This window comes from Heloderma suspectum, chromosome 1 (assembly GCF_057233095.1).
Source record: "Heloderma suspectum isolate Gila_16-S chromosome 1, 16-S_ref, whole genome shotgun sequence".
In the NCBI taxonomy this organism is placed as follows: domain Eukaryota; kingdom Metazoa; phylum Chordata; class Lepidosauria; order Squamata; family Helodermatidae; genus Heloderma; species Heloderma suspectum.
In genome coordinates this window covers 47745004-47763471 of record NC_139458.1, presented here as the reverse complement: position 1 = coordinate 47763471, position 18468 = coordinate 47745004, and the positions used below count along the sequence as shown (strand labels likewise).

Below are 18468 nucleotides of genomic sequence, written 5' to 3'. Positions count from 1 at the left end.
TTTTTAATTGTTATACAGAAAAGGGTGATATGTATTTTCTTGCTGTTTCATTTTGGTCAGTTTGTGGGTGGATTTCAGCATTCGGCGTGCTTATGCATGTGCTTAGATTTGAATTTTGCTGCCACAGGTTCCCAACCAACAAAAAGAAGGTGGATTTTGAAACACAAAATGTCTATTTTGTCTGTTTCTAATTTTGAAAAGGTGATGGATTTTGAGTTTGTGCAAATCCCACTAGAATAAAGCATATTGAACTGAAATGGGATGACAGCTTTTTCTTTTCTGTTTTCTTTTAAAATAAGGCACCTTGACTATAGGGTCCTAGCACAGAGAGAAATGAAATGTGTGCCAAAGATGTTGATCCCTGGTAACTAACACTGTTAACTGCCTCTGTGCAGTTGAATGAATACACTGATGAAACTGTAGTTCTAGCCTAGACTTCCCCAAGCTGGTGTCCTCTAGATGTCTTGGACTACTACTCCAATTATCCCCAGCCATTGGTCATGCTGCTTGGAAATGATGGGAGTTGTAGACCAAGAGATCTGGAGAGCACCTGGTTGGGGAAGGCTGTTCTAGCCTTATATGGGTGGGTGAGTCCTAAGAGGCCGTCATTAGGATGAGGCAGGGTATGTGGTGAAGAAAACTTTGGTTTGTGGAGGGCATTAAAATAGATTTCTAAAGAGAGAGAGAGAGAGAGAGACCGAAGAGTTTTGGTTTCGAAGAGTTTGGATCTCTTATCTCCCACATATGGTATGAACTCTTCACCCTATTAATCATGGAAGAATTATTTATTGCAAAGTGCTAATTCAAGGTCCTGCATTCAAAGGCTGCTACTTATAGCCTTCTCCCTCAATAATTCAGTTTGCTATCTCCCTTGGTTGCTCTCTGACACATGCAAAATCATGCCCTCCCCGCCACCCCACCTCTGGCTGATCTTCTCTCAGGCTGGAGACTGATGGTCCTTTCAAAGAGCGCTGCAAATGTCATGATGCAGACACCGATGTTCAAACCTTCATTTCACACACACCCATTGCCAACTTCCTCTGTACAGAATCATAGAATAGTACCTTTTGCGCTTGTGTGCTCAACCCAAATAATCTTGCTTGTTGATCCTGGTAGCCAGATGGGCTCAGAGCAGCCCTATTAGGCAGGGATCAGGGGCGGGAGACTGGAGAACGAGCCAAATGTGACAGGCCGCATGGCCAGGTTATTAACCGCTCTTCCTGCGTACTGGAAGGGCGGGAGAGGTGACAGGGAAGTGGGCAGAAATAAGTGCTTCCTCCCCGGCTCCTCCATCTCTGAAGGCAACGTCGACCTGCCTTCCCAGCACTTTTCATTCCTTGCGCCTCCAAGCACTTCACGGACCGACCGCCGCCGTTTTTGTGAAACTGGCTCCTTTCTATTTCAGGGTCAGTCTAAGCTGCAAAAAGCTTCAGCTGGCACATTTGGGCGACTCTCATGGGAAACCTATGCTGTGCTTATAGCCTGCTCACAGCCACAAGGCAGGCTACCTTTTAGATGGCGGAGGGTGCTGCTGCTGTTCCTACTGCAAGTTACACATGAGAGGCAAAGGGGAGAGAACCCAGAAGGGTGGGGGATATCATGAGAAAATGATCCAGAGGCCCAAGGTAGGGGCTCAGATTAATACTGTTAGCAAGCCAGAGATTACTGCCATAGCTTACCCAGCTCATTGTTCGCGTTCCTCCCCTCCCCTTAGCCAGTTTGCTTGATAGTCGCCTCTCTTCTTCTAGGTTGCAGGGCTGAGAGATTTGGAAAGACATGTACCCCAAGTGGTGCGGTCCGTTGTGGCAAGTGTGCATGTACACATGTTTGCACATGGGTTGTGCGCATTGTGCGTGTGCACATTGGTGTGTGCTGGGGACAGGTGTCACTTCTCCTTCTGCTGGTGATAGTCACTTCCTACATTGAACACGGGAATGAGAAGTCCCAGCAGCCACCTCTTGCCAAAGACCTCCTCGAGGTTCTTCTTCCAGGGCCGTGCTCGGGCCGCCATCCCCTTCCGCACTTGGTATCGCGTTTGCCCACGCACAATCAGCAGCATCTGGTGGCAGCAGAAGCCAGCGCAGGCAAGTCCAATTCCCAGCCAGAGGTACAACATGAGGATGACAAACATCTCCAAGCTAAGGAGAGCTCCTGCAGACCCACAGCCGAGGTGGGGCGGGGGAGCGAGGGAGGGAGAGGAAAGAGAGGAGAAAAGTAAATTTCCTAAGTCCTCTCACACTCTCACACCATTGTGTTCATGCATCCAGGAGCAGCCAAATTGTAGATCCCTAGAAGCAGAAGGCTTGTGCGTACCCTGCACTTTATATCGGGGGGGGGGGGTTGAAACTCTTTCAGCTCAAGGGCTAAATTCCATATTGGAGAAGCTCCTGTGGGCTGCATTCCAGTCTTGGGTGGGGCTGAAAGCAAAACAGGGGGGCCAAAATACAAACAAAATCTAGTATGTTTTAGCTTAAACCACTTACTGCTAGTTACAGCATTAGAAGAGGCATGTCAACCTTTTAGAATGGGAAAAAATGGCAAAACCTGGGAAACCCCAAAGGGAAAGGGAAAGAGTTAAGGGAAGGAGTTATCTGGGGAACTCCGGAGGGCCAGATTGGGACCCCAAATGGACTAAATTTGGCCCATGGGCCTGAGATCTGACTCCCCTGCTTTAAATGCCTCACAATGTCAGCTTTCCTTAGCCCTGGGAGCATGTCCAGGAAATTTTTATGTATTTTATTGTTGTAAGCTGCCTTGGGAGGGCTTCTGCCCTGAAAGGCGGCCAAAAAATATTATGAATGAATGAATGAATGAATGAATGAATGAATACAGGTCAATTTGGCTCCCACATTCACTGCCAGATCGAACACCCGACACCAATCCATATCAGTCATATGGACCAGGCTCTAAAATGCCCCACGCGCTCACATTCACAGGTTCTAAAGTGATGCAAAGATGTGCCCAACCCTGGAAATCAGAGCTCCCTGGATGTTCCCTTTATAAAGAGTAGTTGACCCTGATCCCCCACAGAACACTAGCACAGACTTCCCAAGCCTAGAACCTTCCAGTTGTGTTGGATGAGATGGGAGACCCACTCCCGCACTGTCCGACTATCTTGTTCCCTTGCCTGAACAGGTGTGTCTGTGACTCATCTGACCAAAAGAAAAAACGGCAGCTGTATGGACAGACCCCACTCAGCCACAGATGTGTAAATCACAGCTGACAGCTCTGGGCTTCAAAAATTAATTTCTGGGTTGTTGTCCCTGAAGCACCCCGCAAGCCAAATAACCCAAAGTGGCACAACAATATATATATTTAGAGAATAACAAACCTGCCCCTAGACAGCATACTGAGCTGGCACACAGGTCACCTGGCCAGAGTTGTTGTTGTCGTCACATTTCAATCTTGACTTTGTTCCTCTTGCAAGGAGCCCAAGGTGGTTCACATGGTCTCCTCCTCACCATTTTATCCTCACAACAACCCTGTGAGGTACGTCAGGCTGAGAGTCGATGACTGGCCCAAAGTCACCCAGGGAGCTTCATGGCTCAGTGGGGACTAGCACCTGGGTCTCCTGAATCACAGTCCAAAGCTCTAACCTGTATTGTATTTCTATAATTTTGGAGAAGCTCTTGGGGGCCACATTCCAGTGGTGGGTGGGGCCTAAGGCAAAAGCAGCAGGGCCAACCCCCCCCCCCTGCCGCCGCTGCCACCAAATACCAGCATATTTTAGCTTGAAGCTCTTACAACCAGGAATTGGGCCTTAGGAGAGGCATTGCAACCTTTCAGAATGTGGAAAAAAAATTCACAAAGCCAGGAAACCATCAAAAGATCGGTGGCTGGGGGAAAGGGACATGGCCTTCCAGGAAACCCAAGAGGGCTGAATTGGGACCCTCAGGAAAAAGCAGCACTGAAAATATTACGAACAAGATGTATCCACAGTCACCCTTCAGAAATGTAGGCCTTGGGAGACCCTGGGGAAGGAGCTTAACCCTGAAGAATGACAACTGGAACTGAACCAAAATGCCTCAAAAGACATTTCTCTGAGAAATGTCCTGAGATGTTGTCTTCTCCTTCCCCAATAGAAACAGAAGGCAACATGGCAGAATTTCCCCCACCATTTGGAATGGTGCTAGTTTGAGGCACTATGGAAGATCAAAATGGCGGCCAGGCTGCCAGCACAGTTGCTGCTGTTGCCATTTGCAGCAGCAGTGCAAACAAACAAACAAACACCCTTAGGAAAAAAGAAAGAAGCTGTGTGCTACAACCACTGCTAATAATGAACCCCACCTCTGAGAAATTGCTGGAGAATGTCTCTTCCCCCTAGATAAATTTGGTGAAATAGTCTCCCTAATTTCTTTGCCCATAAATAGGGTGGAGAATCCAAGAGGCTATTTGCACACAGCTATCTTACATACACTGTGGCAAATTCTTAAAAAGATGGGAGTACCAGACGACCTTACCTGTCTCCTGAGAAACCTGTACAAGGGTCAAGAAGCAACAGTAAGAACCGGACATGGAACAACCGATTGGTTCAAAATTGGGAAAGGAGTACGACAAGGCTGCATATTGTCGCCCTGCTTATTTAAATCAGTCAGTCCTAAAGGAAATCAACCCTGACTGCTCATTGGAAGAACAGATACTGAAGCTGAAGCTCAAATATTTTGGCCACCTAATGTGAAGAGAAAACTCCCAGGAAAAGACCCTGATGCTGGGAAAGACTGAAGGCAAAAGGAGAAGGGGACGGCAGAGGATGAGATGGCTAGATAGCATCACCGATGCAATGAATATGGACTTGAGTACACTCCAGGAGAGAGCGGAGGACAGGAAGGCCTGGCGTGCTATGGTCCATGGGGTCACGAAGAGTCGGACACGACTTAACGACTGAACAACAATGATTCCTAAATTAACATATGCAAATGTTATACAAATCCATGTCCCCTTATTTGGGGGGGGTGATGTGTAAGTGACCACCCAAATAACTACACCAAGGGTGCAATCCCGTGCATGTTTAGACAGAGAAAAGGCCTACAACTTCCAGCATGCCTCAGCCAGCATGGCTGGCTGGGGTATGCTGGGAGTTGTAAGCCTTTTCTCTGTCTGAATATGCATACGATTGTGCCCTAAAGGGCAGGATAGAAAATTCACCATGTATCAGAAAGGGTCTTTTAAGTCTCTAGAAAAAATTAAAATCAGAGCATGTCAATCTATGACTTGGGGCAGGGAGCTCTGTCCGCTTGAAGCGATAAGGAAGCAGGAGGCTTTCAGTGTTATTGCATTTAATTCCTCTCTTTGGGACTCAGCTGTCTTGTCAGATATGCCAGACTCTTGACAGTTTGAGGCTGAGATATTAATTCCAGCACAGAAGCATGTGGGCTAGTCTGGAGAAGACTGCCAGGACTGGGTCTGGAGACATTTGGCACATTAATATTGAATCATTCATATGAAGAAATAGGCTTTTGCTGCCTACTCCAGCTGTAGAAATGTGCTGTTGCTCCACATAAGCTTACGTTCTCTGCATTTCTAAGCACTGCCCTTGCTAGCACAACTCCATTGCAATCCTAACAGGCTGCATTGTCCCCCATGCAGCCCTCTTCTGCTTCTTCGACTACTTCTTCTTCTTGAACTTGGTTTACTGTACACACAGCTTGCCTTCTCCCACAATGTGTGATCTCTTCTTTCAGCTTGCAGGCCTCTCGGGACACTGCATTGCTGACCTGAAACAGATTGCTGAGGGCTGAAACAGATATTACTTTAAATCCGTATCTTGTAGCTACGCTTTTAAAAAAATTATACTCTAGAGTAAATTTTAAAAATAATAATAAAAATTACATAAAAAATAAAATTAAAGTAAAATGACAGGGGAGCCTATCTTGATCTTAGAATTCCTGCTACCTCCACCCCACATTAGCATCCCAGTCTGGATCAGGGCCCCTGCTCCTACTCTAGAGTAGAAATGGGAGAGACATAGCTGCTAGATGGAGATTTAAAATAATGCCTATTTTGCCCCTGAAAGTTGCCGTTTCCCCACAAAGGAATTTCCAAGGGAGGTTCCTGTGTGCAAATGCTGAATTAGAATTTATGAAGAAGTTTAATTCTCCGCATTTAGGCTTGAATTGTGATAATGGCTTTTGTCCCACTATATTAGCGTAGCAATTTTGGGATTGTGTTATCACTTGATACTGCTGTTGTGAGTCACTGTGCTTATTTGGCATACATTTACACTTTTAACCAAATCATCAGAGATTGTACTTTTCACATTTCATATCGTTTGAACCCACTATTTACCATTACTCTCTCTATACCCATATACTTGCCAACTGACACATCTGATGAACTCTAGTCCATGAAAGCTTATACCACAATAATATCTATTAGCCTTTAGTTTAAGATGCCAGAAGCATCTTTGTTGTTTTTGGTGTTGCAGACTAACCCAGCTATATCTCTGGAAGAAAATAATATTTTGGCTAGATAATAACAGAACAGATGTAATCAGGATGGTGTCAGTTTATGTCCCTTTTTTTCTCTAAACCTCATTGGATCTTGAATATATTTGCTTTGATCAAGAGACATATGCATTTCACTCAAAGAAATGCAGACAAGGATCTGGTATCTCAACTGGAATAAACAGGGACAGCTATTAAAGGCAGGAAATTTTTTTTTCCATATGGAAGCTTCAATTTTTAAAAAAAACTAAATTAAAACAACTAAGATTGAAGTTGCTATTTGAACTTAATAGGATTTATAAGAAGCAGTTGAATTTAAATGTATATCTTTGACATTCTGATGAGCTCAGACTCGTGTCCCACAGTGCAGGGGGAGGACGGTATAGAATTGGGCTCAGGGATCCCAGTAAAGGGGGGGCATGGTTTGGAGTGGAGCAGGGTGGAGAATATTCAGGGCCTTGAGTGCAGCAGCCTAAAGACCGTGGACAAAGCAATATCCAAGCTGCACCAGTAAAACAATGAAGTGGGAGGGATAGAAGGTAGGATGGCCACTTGTACATGGCAAAAAAAGAAGAAAGAAGAAATGCATCACCACAAAAGAGGACACAGACTTGCATCACACTTGCAAATGCTAATCGATATGCATAGATTCACATTTAGAAAGAATTACTGTAATGTAAAGGAAAATACAGTGGTTTGGATCCATGGTCATCCTTCCATGAATGGAAGCGCTCCCTCCCTCCACAGAAGGTTTCCGATGCAATGGGCCATTTCCATTGAAGGAACTGGGGAGGAGGCAGTCTTCATTGATTCTCTCCTCCCCTTGCAGTCTCCAGTTCCCCCGGCCCCCCAAAAATGCTCCAGAGGGCAGTATATGTAGTGGTTAGAGTGTCAGACTGTGTCATGACTCCCCTGGATGATTCCTCATCAAATGAAGAGTTTGAACCTTTGGAGCCAGATGTCCCCAGTAAACAGATCACCTCAGAGGACCCCAGCACTGCCTAAGATGGTCCTTGGCCTTCAAGGGTGATGCCTTCAGCTCTGCCTCCTCAAGAGGCAGAGAGGTCAGCTTCTGAGGCAGAAGGGGATGCTGAGCCACCACCTAGTTCCTGAGAAGGCCAGTGCCTAAGATCCAGGCTAGGACAGTGGCCAGAAGAAGGAGTGCCTACATGCTGTAGAGGGCTCCTCATAAGTAGCACCCTCCTCATGAGGAGGACTTCTTATACAAGCCTCTGACATGATGCAACTGAGTCCTGGGTGGGGCTCTGGAAGCTCCAGTATATAAGCTGTCAGTGGATACCTCCTAGCTGCCTGAATAACTCCTTACTTCAGTTCCTAGGGCCTTGTATCCTGAACTGCACCCTTTCCTTGACCACATTTTCCTTGATCTAAAAGAAGCTGAGGAAATGGTTGTAAAGAGTGGGAGAGGTCCTGGAGGATGATGACATTGTGTAGGGTCTGCAAACTACTGTGAGTGAGTAATCACAAGTGCACAATAAAAGCCCTGTGTAGAAAGGCTCTGTGTTTTTGTTGGATGACTCTCTCTCTCTCTCTCTCTCTCTATATATATATATATATATATATGTGTGTGTGTGTGTGTGTGTGTGTGTGTGTGTGTACCTTGGCTGCACCTCAGACCTCTCTTCTGGAAACCACCTACTTGCCTGGTAACACTTGGCTTTGGCTATTGCCTGTATCCTGACTGCTCCTACCTTGACCTGATTCCATGCAGGACTGATACCTTTGCACTTGAGTATTTGTGCACCTAATTGACAGTAACCTGCCACTGGATTTGCCCCTTAATTTGCCCTAATGCTGGGGCTGACCCAGTCACAGCAGGCCAGACTGGGATTGGGGAGACCTGGGTTCTATAACCTTCTTATTATTCTTATTATTCTCCCTTTATTGTTGCTTTTTATATTTTTGTTTGGTTTGCTGTACCCCAGGGATGAGTGGCAAGTAGATCTACTGGTAGATCTCTGTGATCTGAATTAGATCAGCAAGGATTTCTGACTCCCAATTTTTTTTTACCAAAGCAACTTTTGGATGCCTTTGTTTGGGAGCAACATTTGTAAGCAGCACCCTAATTCAGTCCCTTGATTTCAACAGGATTTAGGTGTGATAAATGAAAAGTCAGAACCAGCAGGAGTTAAACCCCAAAGAATCATAGATATTCAGTTGTTATGAACCATCATACGGCAGCCGAAAATCATTTGTTTTGCACAATGAAACAATCCAGGACTTTGGTGTTCAGGGTCCCCAGGTCTATGAGGCTCCTTGAGAGTAGGAGGCCTGGTGGACTGGGTTAACAATTGCAGCTGGGTCTGGGCAGGGCTCTGAAGAGCAGGCTGCCTAAGCCTTCAGTTACAATCTATTCACTGGAAAAACACCCAGTCTATTGGCTGGAACAATGTAGGTCCCACACCCTGCAGCTCCCTTGCGCCACCTGTGTGCTCAGGACACTGTCCTCTGACAGCCCTTCAAATGAGGAGTGTCTTCTGTAAAATAGGACACATAGTCACCCTAGGGTGGCCAGATGCAAAAGAGGAGGGGGTTCCAGAATCGCCAACATTTCCTTAGAGCAATTTGCAAAGGGTCTTTCCCTGTACCCCCACCACCTGAACCTCAGAAGGTAAAGAGATGCACAGGAGGGCTTCGCTATGTGATCTCTTAAGGCTGGCAGATCCATATGGGGAGGAGGCCAGTCTTTAGGTATCATGGTCCTACCTGAGTCATGAAGGCAACCTTCCACAATGTGATGTGTTGGACTGCAATTCTTATCAGCCCCAGTCACCATGGCCAATGGTAAGGGATGATGGGAGTCAGTGGAGGCTGGTGGCTCTGATGTCAGTGGGATGGTGAATCCAATCTGGGTTTCAGTCAGAACTCTAAAGGAGGTATCTAAATTGGATAGCTCCTTTAGAGTTCTGACTAAAACCCGGAGAGGATTCATCACCCCACTGACATCAGAGCCACCAGCCTCCACTAATGGGAATCATAGTCTAACATCTGGAAGGCACCAGGTTGAGAAAGCTGCATTAAGAGTTTTAAAGGTAAGGACCAGCTCCAGGAATTGTGCCTGGAAATGGACTAGCAGCTGGTACAATATGAAAGGGCTTCAATTGTTTTGATAACAGGCATCCTACTGCACTTCCAGTTTTCTGCTGTTATGTCAGTTGGAGCCTATGATGCCTAGGGCAAATGTTAAGTTAGAGACCAAATTTTGCTTTTTATTGCTGTAAAGCAGGGGGACAGAGATGGTTCTCCCACGGAGGGCTCTCACAAATTCTTTGGGCCCTGAAGCATCCGCTTTGTCAATGGGATGTCAGATGGGTTAACAAGAATGCTTCATCTTCATTCCTGTGAAGTTTTGTAGCAAGACAGGCTGTTTCCAAGATCTCCAGATTCCTTGGTGGGGTATAGTCAGGTATAGTTAGGAAAATGCTGTCTGAAATTGTTCAAGCTAAATTATAATCCTTTCATAATTCAGGACCTACATAGGTGAGAATAGCTCCATTACCAAGTAGCCAAATAGTATGTTGCTACTGTTTGCTGATGTGCCCAAACAATTGTAAAATCACCCCACATGTCTGTTATCCTGCTAGGATAAGCCTGAACAGGCCATGAACTATGTCTTCATCAGGAAACAAGATGCTGTTTCTGGGAGTTGTGCAACTTCAGGTTGCTTTTGTTTTGGTAATGCAGTTGTGAGTTTTTCTAGATGAGGCATTTATTGTGCACTTGTAACGCCTTACTCATGGTTGTTTACAGGTTCTTTAGATGATGTCATGATCCTCCAGTTTCACTTCTGTTTTTTCAGAGCGCTTTTCGTTTTTGTTTTTACAATGGGGAAAAAGAGGTATTACTTCTGGAAGCACTGTTTGTACTGATGTATTTGCACAGCTCCACCTAGAGGGTATGTAGCAGAAAAGCAGGAAAGGAAAAGCTCTTTGTGTGGAGCACAGATCTCAATTTTTCAATGAAACTGAAAGTAGATACAGTGATTAACAGCTTCATATAGAAAAGCTCTGTAGAAGCATTCAATGGGGGAGTCACCTCATCCCCTGGGCCGATTACTTTATACCCTAAACTAGATTTAGCCATCATTAATCTGGAGCTGTTGAAGAAATGTATGCTCACTGATTTCAATGCTGTGCCTTTTGCCAAGGAAGCAGAATGGGCTTTTGATTTCTAGCTGTTTCTTGCTATGGCCCTCCTGTGAGTGAGCTACAAATGCCTTAGGAGAGGCATTTCAACCTTTTAGAAGGTGGGGACTACGCAAAGCCAGGAAACCCCCAAAGGATCAGCAATTGGGGCAATGGGGTGTGGCCATCTGAGGAACCCAGGACAGCTGGATTTGGCCTCAGGTCTGAGGATCTGCACCCCTGACATAGGGGAATGATGGCAAGTTTGTTCTAAAAGATGTTTCTGTAATTGACAGGGAGGAAAATATTGGGCCCGAATCTTAGCTAGTTGTACATACATCACTTTAGTGACTCATGGAACTACAGTTCAAGCTCATTTATCCAAATAGCCTGGGAAGCACATAGCTAAGCTATGGAACTCAGTGCCACAGGTTATAGTGACAGCCCCCAATTGGATGGCTTTAGAAGGGGGATGGACAAATTCTTGGAGGAAAAGGCTATCAATGGCTACTAGTCCTGATGGCTATGTGCTACCGCCAGTTCCAGAGGCAGTGAGCCTATGTCCCCCAGTTGCAGGGGAACATGGGTGGGAGGGTGCTGTTGTGCTCATGCCCTGCTTGTGGGTTCCCGGTCGACAGCTGGTTGGCCACTGTGTGAACAGAATGCTGGACTAGATGGACCCTGGGTCTGATCCAGGATGGCTCTTCTTACATTCTTAAACATCCCAAGCCCCCAGATAGTATGGCATTGTCATAAACAGGAAAGTGTTTACCTGAAATTACATGCTACGGGGCTACACAGAAAACAGGCACAAAAATACGTCAGGAGATAAAATGCACTGAGATAATAGAGGGTTTGCTCCACTATATAGTGCTTGGTGCCATTTAAAGAGTTTTCTCTGACATTCATCGTGGTACCAACTATGACCATCAAAGAGCATCAGGAATTCCTTCAGGGTTTTTGAAAAGACCTTTTGAAATCTTACTATGTCAGCCTGAAGAGGATATTGCCAAGAGGATGTCAACAGCAAAGGTCAGGTATTCACAACCAAGCTTCTGTCTATAAAAAGTTGATGGAGGAAATAATTCTAAGCCGTCTCACACCCTCCCGTCTCAGCAGGGAGTGCTACAGGGGTGTGTGCGTGCTCCGTGCTTGCTGTAAGGGTCCTCCAATTACACAGCGGGTCCTCCAATTCCCATTACCCACCTAGGAAGGCAATAGGCATAGCGATGCTTCAAAACTACACTCCAGATTCATCTGTGTTCCTAGACTTGCCCAGCATGAGTAGGATATAAGAACACAATAAGAACTCTGCTGCGTCAGTCCAAAGTCCATCTAACCCAGCATCCTGTTTCCAACAATGGTCAGCTTACAAACAGTGGGGAGCCTACAAACCAGGTGTGAAGGCAATAGCCTTCACCTATTGCTTGTCAGCCACCCATCTGGTATTCAGGGGTATATTACCTCTAAACGCAGAGGTTCTATTCAGCAAGCATGGCCTAATAGACACTGACAGGCTTATTTCCATATATGACTAGTCTTCTTCTTTTTAAGCCATTTAAGTGATAGTGGATTCCACAAGATAATTGCATGTTGTATGAAGAAGCACTTCTCCTTTTACCTGTCCTGAATCTTCTGCTCCTCCGTTTCATTGGGTGACCCTGAGTTCCAGCATCATAAGAGACACTGGAGGGAGAGAGAACATCTCTATCACCACTTCTCACGATGGTGAATGACAGCTTGTTATAGTGAAAGGAGACTGTGGCAGCTGGTTATTCCAAGAGTCTCCTGTAAACTTGAAAAAGACATTAATGGGAACCATTCAACCTTGCTTTCTAAATGCAGTGTCATCCTTCCAACTTTGTCAGGCCCCATTCATCTCGCAAGGCACCATGAACGCTAAATGGCCAAAAGATAGACTAGGCTCCTTTAGGAAGCGAAGGACAGGCATACGTAATTTTTTGACTGCAAGGCGGGTGTTAAATAGTGGGTAGGGAGTCTGGAGACAAATATGAATTGGGAGGCTGTGCTACCCTCTCTTTCAGTGCTCCAAATCTGGTGGGAGAGATGCAGAGGCGTTCTCTCAGGAAAGGATGCAAGCTTCATTTTGGGGTCATGTTTCTAACATTTGCAGATGGGGGAACTGCTGATTTCTGTGTTTCCTCCAAGTATAAATCTCCCCTAAGCCACTGACTTAAAAAAAAAATACATTTGGTTGTCTAATCTCCTCCTTGAGGTAAGCAAATAAACAGCTGAAATTGTCATTTTGATGATTCATTCTGAGCAAAGTTTGCAAAAGCTGGGGGTTGAGGTATGCTATACAACTCCCCCACATTTTAGCACCTGAATTTATTTTTCTTCCAGATGGGCGTAAGGTGATTTCATGACTTTCATTGTTACCCCGATCGTGTCCGAAATGCCGAGTCATGATCAAGATGCTGTTTTGGCAGACTGATCCACTCCAGGCTACCTAAGCTGCAGCTCTTGCCCATAACCATAACTAATCAGTTGAGGTTGGCTATTCTATGACAGATGCAATGATGTGAAATGAAACATTTCCAGCTCTTTCCACTTCAGGCTATTCCGTGTCTCAAATATGTGGGAGAAGCTGGCTCAGGGGGAAAGAGCCTGTGGTGGCTCAGTCATAGCAGAATTTTGCTTTCTTCACTTTTCAGAGCTTCATGTTATCAGACCCTTGGGGAAGATACATCATTGTCTTAAATTAAAGCAGCCCTTTAAATCATGCAAGTAAGTTTGTTCAGATTCAAAATTAATGGTGAGACTTCCCATAACAGGATTAATGTGTGGCAGCAGGGACACCCAAGCATTATGGTTTAACTCAGGGATAGGCAGTGGGGCGGTGAATCTGCTCCGGGTTTCAGTCAGAACTCAAAGGGAGCTAGCCAAGTTGCTTCACACCTTGGATAGCTCCTTTAGAGTTCTGACTGGTTCTGACTGAAACCCAGAGGACTCACTGCCCCACTGACATCAGAGCCACCAGCCTCCACTGCCTGGTGCCCTCCGGTTGTTTTGGACTACAGCTCCCATAATCCTTTATCATTGGCCAAGCTGGCTGGGTCTTATGGGAATTGTAGTCCAACACATCGGGAGGGCACCAGGCTGCCTACCCCTGGTTTAACTCACTGGATGGCCAATGAAGAATGGACCACAGAATCAAGGCACCATAGCCAAGATCCCTAGTGGAATGACCTTTCCAATTCTTCTTTCTGTCCACTTTGTAGTGCTGAGCAGTATCCAAACATCAGACTCAACCTGGCAGGCTGTTAGCTTAAGAAATGGATCCAACATTTTTTATATTAAAAAAATCCCAATAACAACCCACTCTCCTTGGAGCAAATACCATCTTAAAACAATATTGCAAATAAGGGGCTATCTTGACACAATGGTGTGAGGCAACTGATGTTTACTGCCCTACAAATGTATCCTGCTTTCAAAAAAGGGTTCATTTAGCCTCAGTCATTATAAAGTTTATAACAGGGATGAGGAACCTCTTTCAGCCCAAGGGCTAAATTCAGTTTTGGAGAAACTCTCGGGGTGGGATGGGGGGGCGCATTCCAGTGGGGGGGGCAGGGCCGAAGGCAAAGTGGGCGGCCCTAAGAATATAAAAAATACCAGCATGCTGTAGCTTAAAGCTTTTATTGCCAAGATCTAAGCCTAAGGAGAAGCATTTCAACATTTTAGAATGGGGGTTTGGATGAAAACTGCACAAAAGCCAGGACAGTAAAAAAAAAAAAAATGATTGGCAGTGAGGGAAAAGGAGGCGGGGCCAGAGGAAGGAGGTGGGGGCTTTTGGGGAGCCCCAGAGGGCTGAACTGGGACACCAGGACGGGTGGATTTGGCCCCTGGCCTGAGGTTCCCAACACCTGGTTTATAATATAAACAATTGGGAATATCCATGAATACAGACAAGAGTCAACAAGCCCGTGGATAATCTCAAAGCTGATATACCCTTTTCCCAGTCTCTCCTTTGCTGTACAAGGCTAGCAGCAGTAAATAGTATTTATAAATAGTAAACAGTATTTATTCTTCAAGCTCCCATGTAAGCCTTTTTAGTCAATAACCGAAGGAAATACCGTACATTCAGACAGCAAGACTGTTGGGCAAGAAAGATCTTATTTTATGCAGCGACTTCCAGAGCTGAACTACAGCAGATGTGTTGTGTGTGGTGTCCCTTGTTTTGATGGTCTTTTGTTTGGTTCATGAAATTTGATACAGGGAGCAGTGACAATATGGGGAGGGGGGATCAGAAACTGGGCACAGGCAGAGGGCTATGGATGATGGAAGGAGAAAGCTCTGTAAGTATGGAGAGAGAGGGAACACAGCATGATAATGAGGCCAACTTGATCTTGACCAAAAAGGCCAGAGTCTGAATGTTGTTCAGGCTCAGACTGCTTCCAGGTGAGGCTTTTATGACACCTGTGCCCCTGCCCCATTCACAGAATTTTAGGGGGGCTCCAGATAGGGATGAGTGGATTCGGTAAAAATCTGTCCCCTCTGTTTTTTGCAGATTGTCAGGCGCCTTTTATTCCATTGCCTGCCCATCAATGGAATTCTTCTTTTTTCTTTTCTTTTTTGCAAATTCCCCTAAAATGTGCATTTTCAGCTTTAGCCTATGGGGGAAATGTGTATGGGGGGGGGTGGTATTTTGCATATTTTTCTGTGGTGAATTTTGTGCAAAATTCAGGAAAGTTTTTTAAAAAACTGGTCCACAGATCTGTGGAATCCTCCTGACAGGGGGAAAGCTGGTTCGCTGTGGAATCTGTGGGTTGGATTCAATAAAATCCAAACTCATTTGGTTCCATTGCAGATTTGTCTGATATCCCTAGCTCCAGACAATGTTGTCTTCTACTTGTAGCCCTCCCGTGTTTTCCCACCACTTCTTCCATCTCTTTCCTTAACTGTGGGAAATCCATTAAGGAAAAAACAATGGAATTGGCGCAGAATGCCTTCTTGATGGTCCCTGTTAGGAGCCCTCCATCTGGTCAGCAGAGCACCTGGCAAGCACAATATAGTTGGATGTCCTATGAGCGTTTACACTGAAGAGTCCCATTGAGCTCAACAGGGCTTACTCTGAGGAAGTGTTTAGAATAGCAGCCTAATCCCATCATCCTATGCATGCTTACTCAGAAGTTAGTCCCACTAAGTTCTGTTGGACTTACAGCATAGCTCAACTGGGTTTAAGTTTGCCACCTAAGGGCACAATTCTATGCATGTTTAAACAGAAAAAGTCCTACAACTCCCAGCATCCCCAAGCTAGCATGGCTGGCTGGGGCATGCTGGGCATTGCAGGTCTTCTTTCTGCCTAAACATGCATAGGACTGCACCTTAAATGAAGTTTACAATGACTGTTTCCTCATTCTAATTTACTTCCTATCTAATTCCTGTATTTGCCAGAGGAAGAGACATGATGTTAGCAATGGGAGAGACAAAAGTCCGGACGGCCAGCAATGGCTGTCTGTAAGCAGGACTGGCTCAAGACATGTTGTTGCCTGGGTCAGAGTGGCAAACGCTGCTCCACTCTGATGACAAGTAAGGCAAGCCACGTTGCTTTGCCAGCTGAGGCAGAAAATATCACAAGTATCTCTCCCTTTCCCTGGCGGTAAGAATACAGCAGTAATCAATTAAATACCAGTGATTTGCTGCCCTTTCAAGGTACGTGGACTAGGCTGCCTGAGACAGCCTCCTCACACTCCCTAACGCAGGGCCAGCCCTGTGAGGAAATTTCACTCTGGGAAACAAGTCTTCTTTGCAAGCCATTCCATCAACCCCTCGGGAGCTTAACACAATCATGAAACTCTGCTGCTGTCTGTCGATGTACACTAAACCTTTTGAGCAGACAATGGCCTTTGTCCGGTTCTCATTGACTCACCCTTAGATACTGCTGAGTGCTTTACCTAGAATCTGATCAATTATACATAGGCAGCATGAGCTGTAACCTGGAGCAGGCCCTAACCTCTGCTTCAAGCTGGAGCATCCTAAGAACATAGGAAGCAAATACCATAGTTTTATGATGCACTGTGTGAAGAAGTACTTCCTTTTGTCTGTCCTGGATCTCCTACTATTCTGCTTCATGAGACAACCCTGGGGTCTAGTATTATGAAAGAGGGAGAAGTGTTATCCATTTTCTCCACACCGTGCATAATTTTATACACCTCTAATATGTTCCACCTTATATGCCTTCCCTAAAAAGCCCCAAATGTTGTAAACTTTCCTCGTAGAGGAGTCCAGCCCCCTGATCATTTTGGTTGCTATGATCTGTGATGGTTATTAAAATAAGCAGTTCAAATAAGAGATCAGTGAACAAACACAGGAACCCACATAGAGATGTGAAGGCCTGGAGAAAACCCAGATTTTTTTAAAAAAAAAATCCCTTTACGTGTTATGTTTCTATACCACACAATAGCCAAAGCTCTTTTTCTGAAGGATTTTTTGAAAATTGGGGGTGGAAGCAGTTTCCCTCCCCGCAATTTTTCTCATCCCCCCCAAGTTTTTTTCCTTCACATTTCTAAGCTCACATAGCTACATTCAGATCCCCACCCTTCCACCTCTAGCAACACTGCCTGAAGGAGAAGAACCAGTGGGAAAGGAAAACTTGCAAAAGAGAGATTGGTGAGCGGGAAGGGAGATCAGAAGGGAAGAAGCTAGAATGCTCCTTCTGTTAGATGGAGGATACTTACCTGAGAAGAACTGGCTGATGGAGTGAGGCAGGAGGGTAAGGAAAGCCAGTGGGCTGGCAAAGGAAGTGGACAGCGCAGCCGAAATATAAGCCACCCCAGCCACCAGGGAATCAAGGCAAGCCAAGGAGGTGTACAGACAGAACATAATGAAGTTCCGCATGTTCCTGCTGCCAATGCAGTTCCCTGTGAAGAAACAGTGGTGGTCGTGCTTTTGGGTGACCCTGGCACACAGTCTACAGAAGTGGGTGCCAGGCAGTGCCAAGCCCGGGGGGGAACGGCTTCCGCCTGGCCAGTCAGCCACCACTTCAGCTCCTCTGGCCACGTCCAGGCCCTGGCTCAGGTCCTCTGGGGAGTTCTGTATCACCAGAAGGTAGTTGCCCAGCGCATTGGCGGAGAGGAAGAGGAAAAGGGCCCCGTGCAGCAGAGCGGAGGAGAAAAGCCGGGTGGCTGCCCCAGAAGGGTTTTGGAACATGCTGGGGATGAAGAGGAAGAGCTGGAGGGCGAAGGTCACCAAAGAGATGCAGAGGAAGTAGGCTGGAGCGGCCACATTGAGAAACCTGAGAACTAGCATGGCGTGGATGACATTCCTGCAGGGCAGAGAGCGAGAAGAGGACAAGCGTCACCCGCAGCCCGGGCCTCCTGCCCTTGCCCTCTTCCCTCTCCCGTCTGCTGCTGGGAAGCCCCCTGCCGCCGCCGCCGCCGCCGCCGCCCCGGCTCCCGCTCGCCCTCCATCCTCCCACCCCTCCCGGCTTCACTGCCCCTCGCCAGTGCAAGCCCCGCCAGCACCGCCCTTCGCTTGCTAGCTCAGCCGTGCCCGCAGAGACGCTCCGAGCGGAAGGCTGGGTCCTCGCCGCTCGGAATGCTGCTGCTCTCGGAGGCTGAGGTCCGGCTCCAGGCACCCAGCGGGCAGCGCCGCCGCTGAGCCGCCAGGGGCTGCAGTCTCCGGAGTCGCTCTCGCGGCTTCCCCGCCCGCCTGCCGGCTGCATCGCAACCAAGCGGGCTCTGCCGCCCCCCCCCCCCCCGCCCCCGGTCTCCAGGGCTGCAGTCCTGTGCACACTTGCTGGGAGTCAGTCCGGCTGGACTCGGCGGGGCTGACTTCTGAGCAGGGCCGCCCCGTGCTGCAGGCGTTCCTCTCACTGGCAGGGCGGTGCGTTGTTCACTGTGTCTAATCAGAGGCGGTGG

The 18468-nt window shown here is 46.7% G+C and overlaps 1 protein-coding gene across 1 annotated transcript; it reads right to left on the bottom strand.

Annotated features, from left to right (window-relative positions):
- Positions 1-1885: 1885 nt before the first annotated feature.
- Positions 1886-17857, bottom strand: ZDHHC22 (zDHHC palmitoyltransferase 22). Its single transcript, XM_084827040.1, has 2 exons — positions 17287-17857; positions 1886-2151 (listed from the first exon to the last, which is right to left on the bottom strand). Exons 1-2 carry the CDS (start codon positions 17855-17857, stop codon positions 1886-1888), a joined length of 837 nt encoding a protein of 278 aa, XP_084683166.1.
- Positions 17858-18468: the final 611 nt, after the last annotated feature.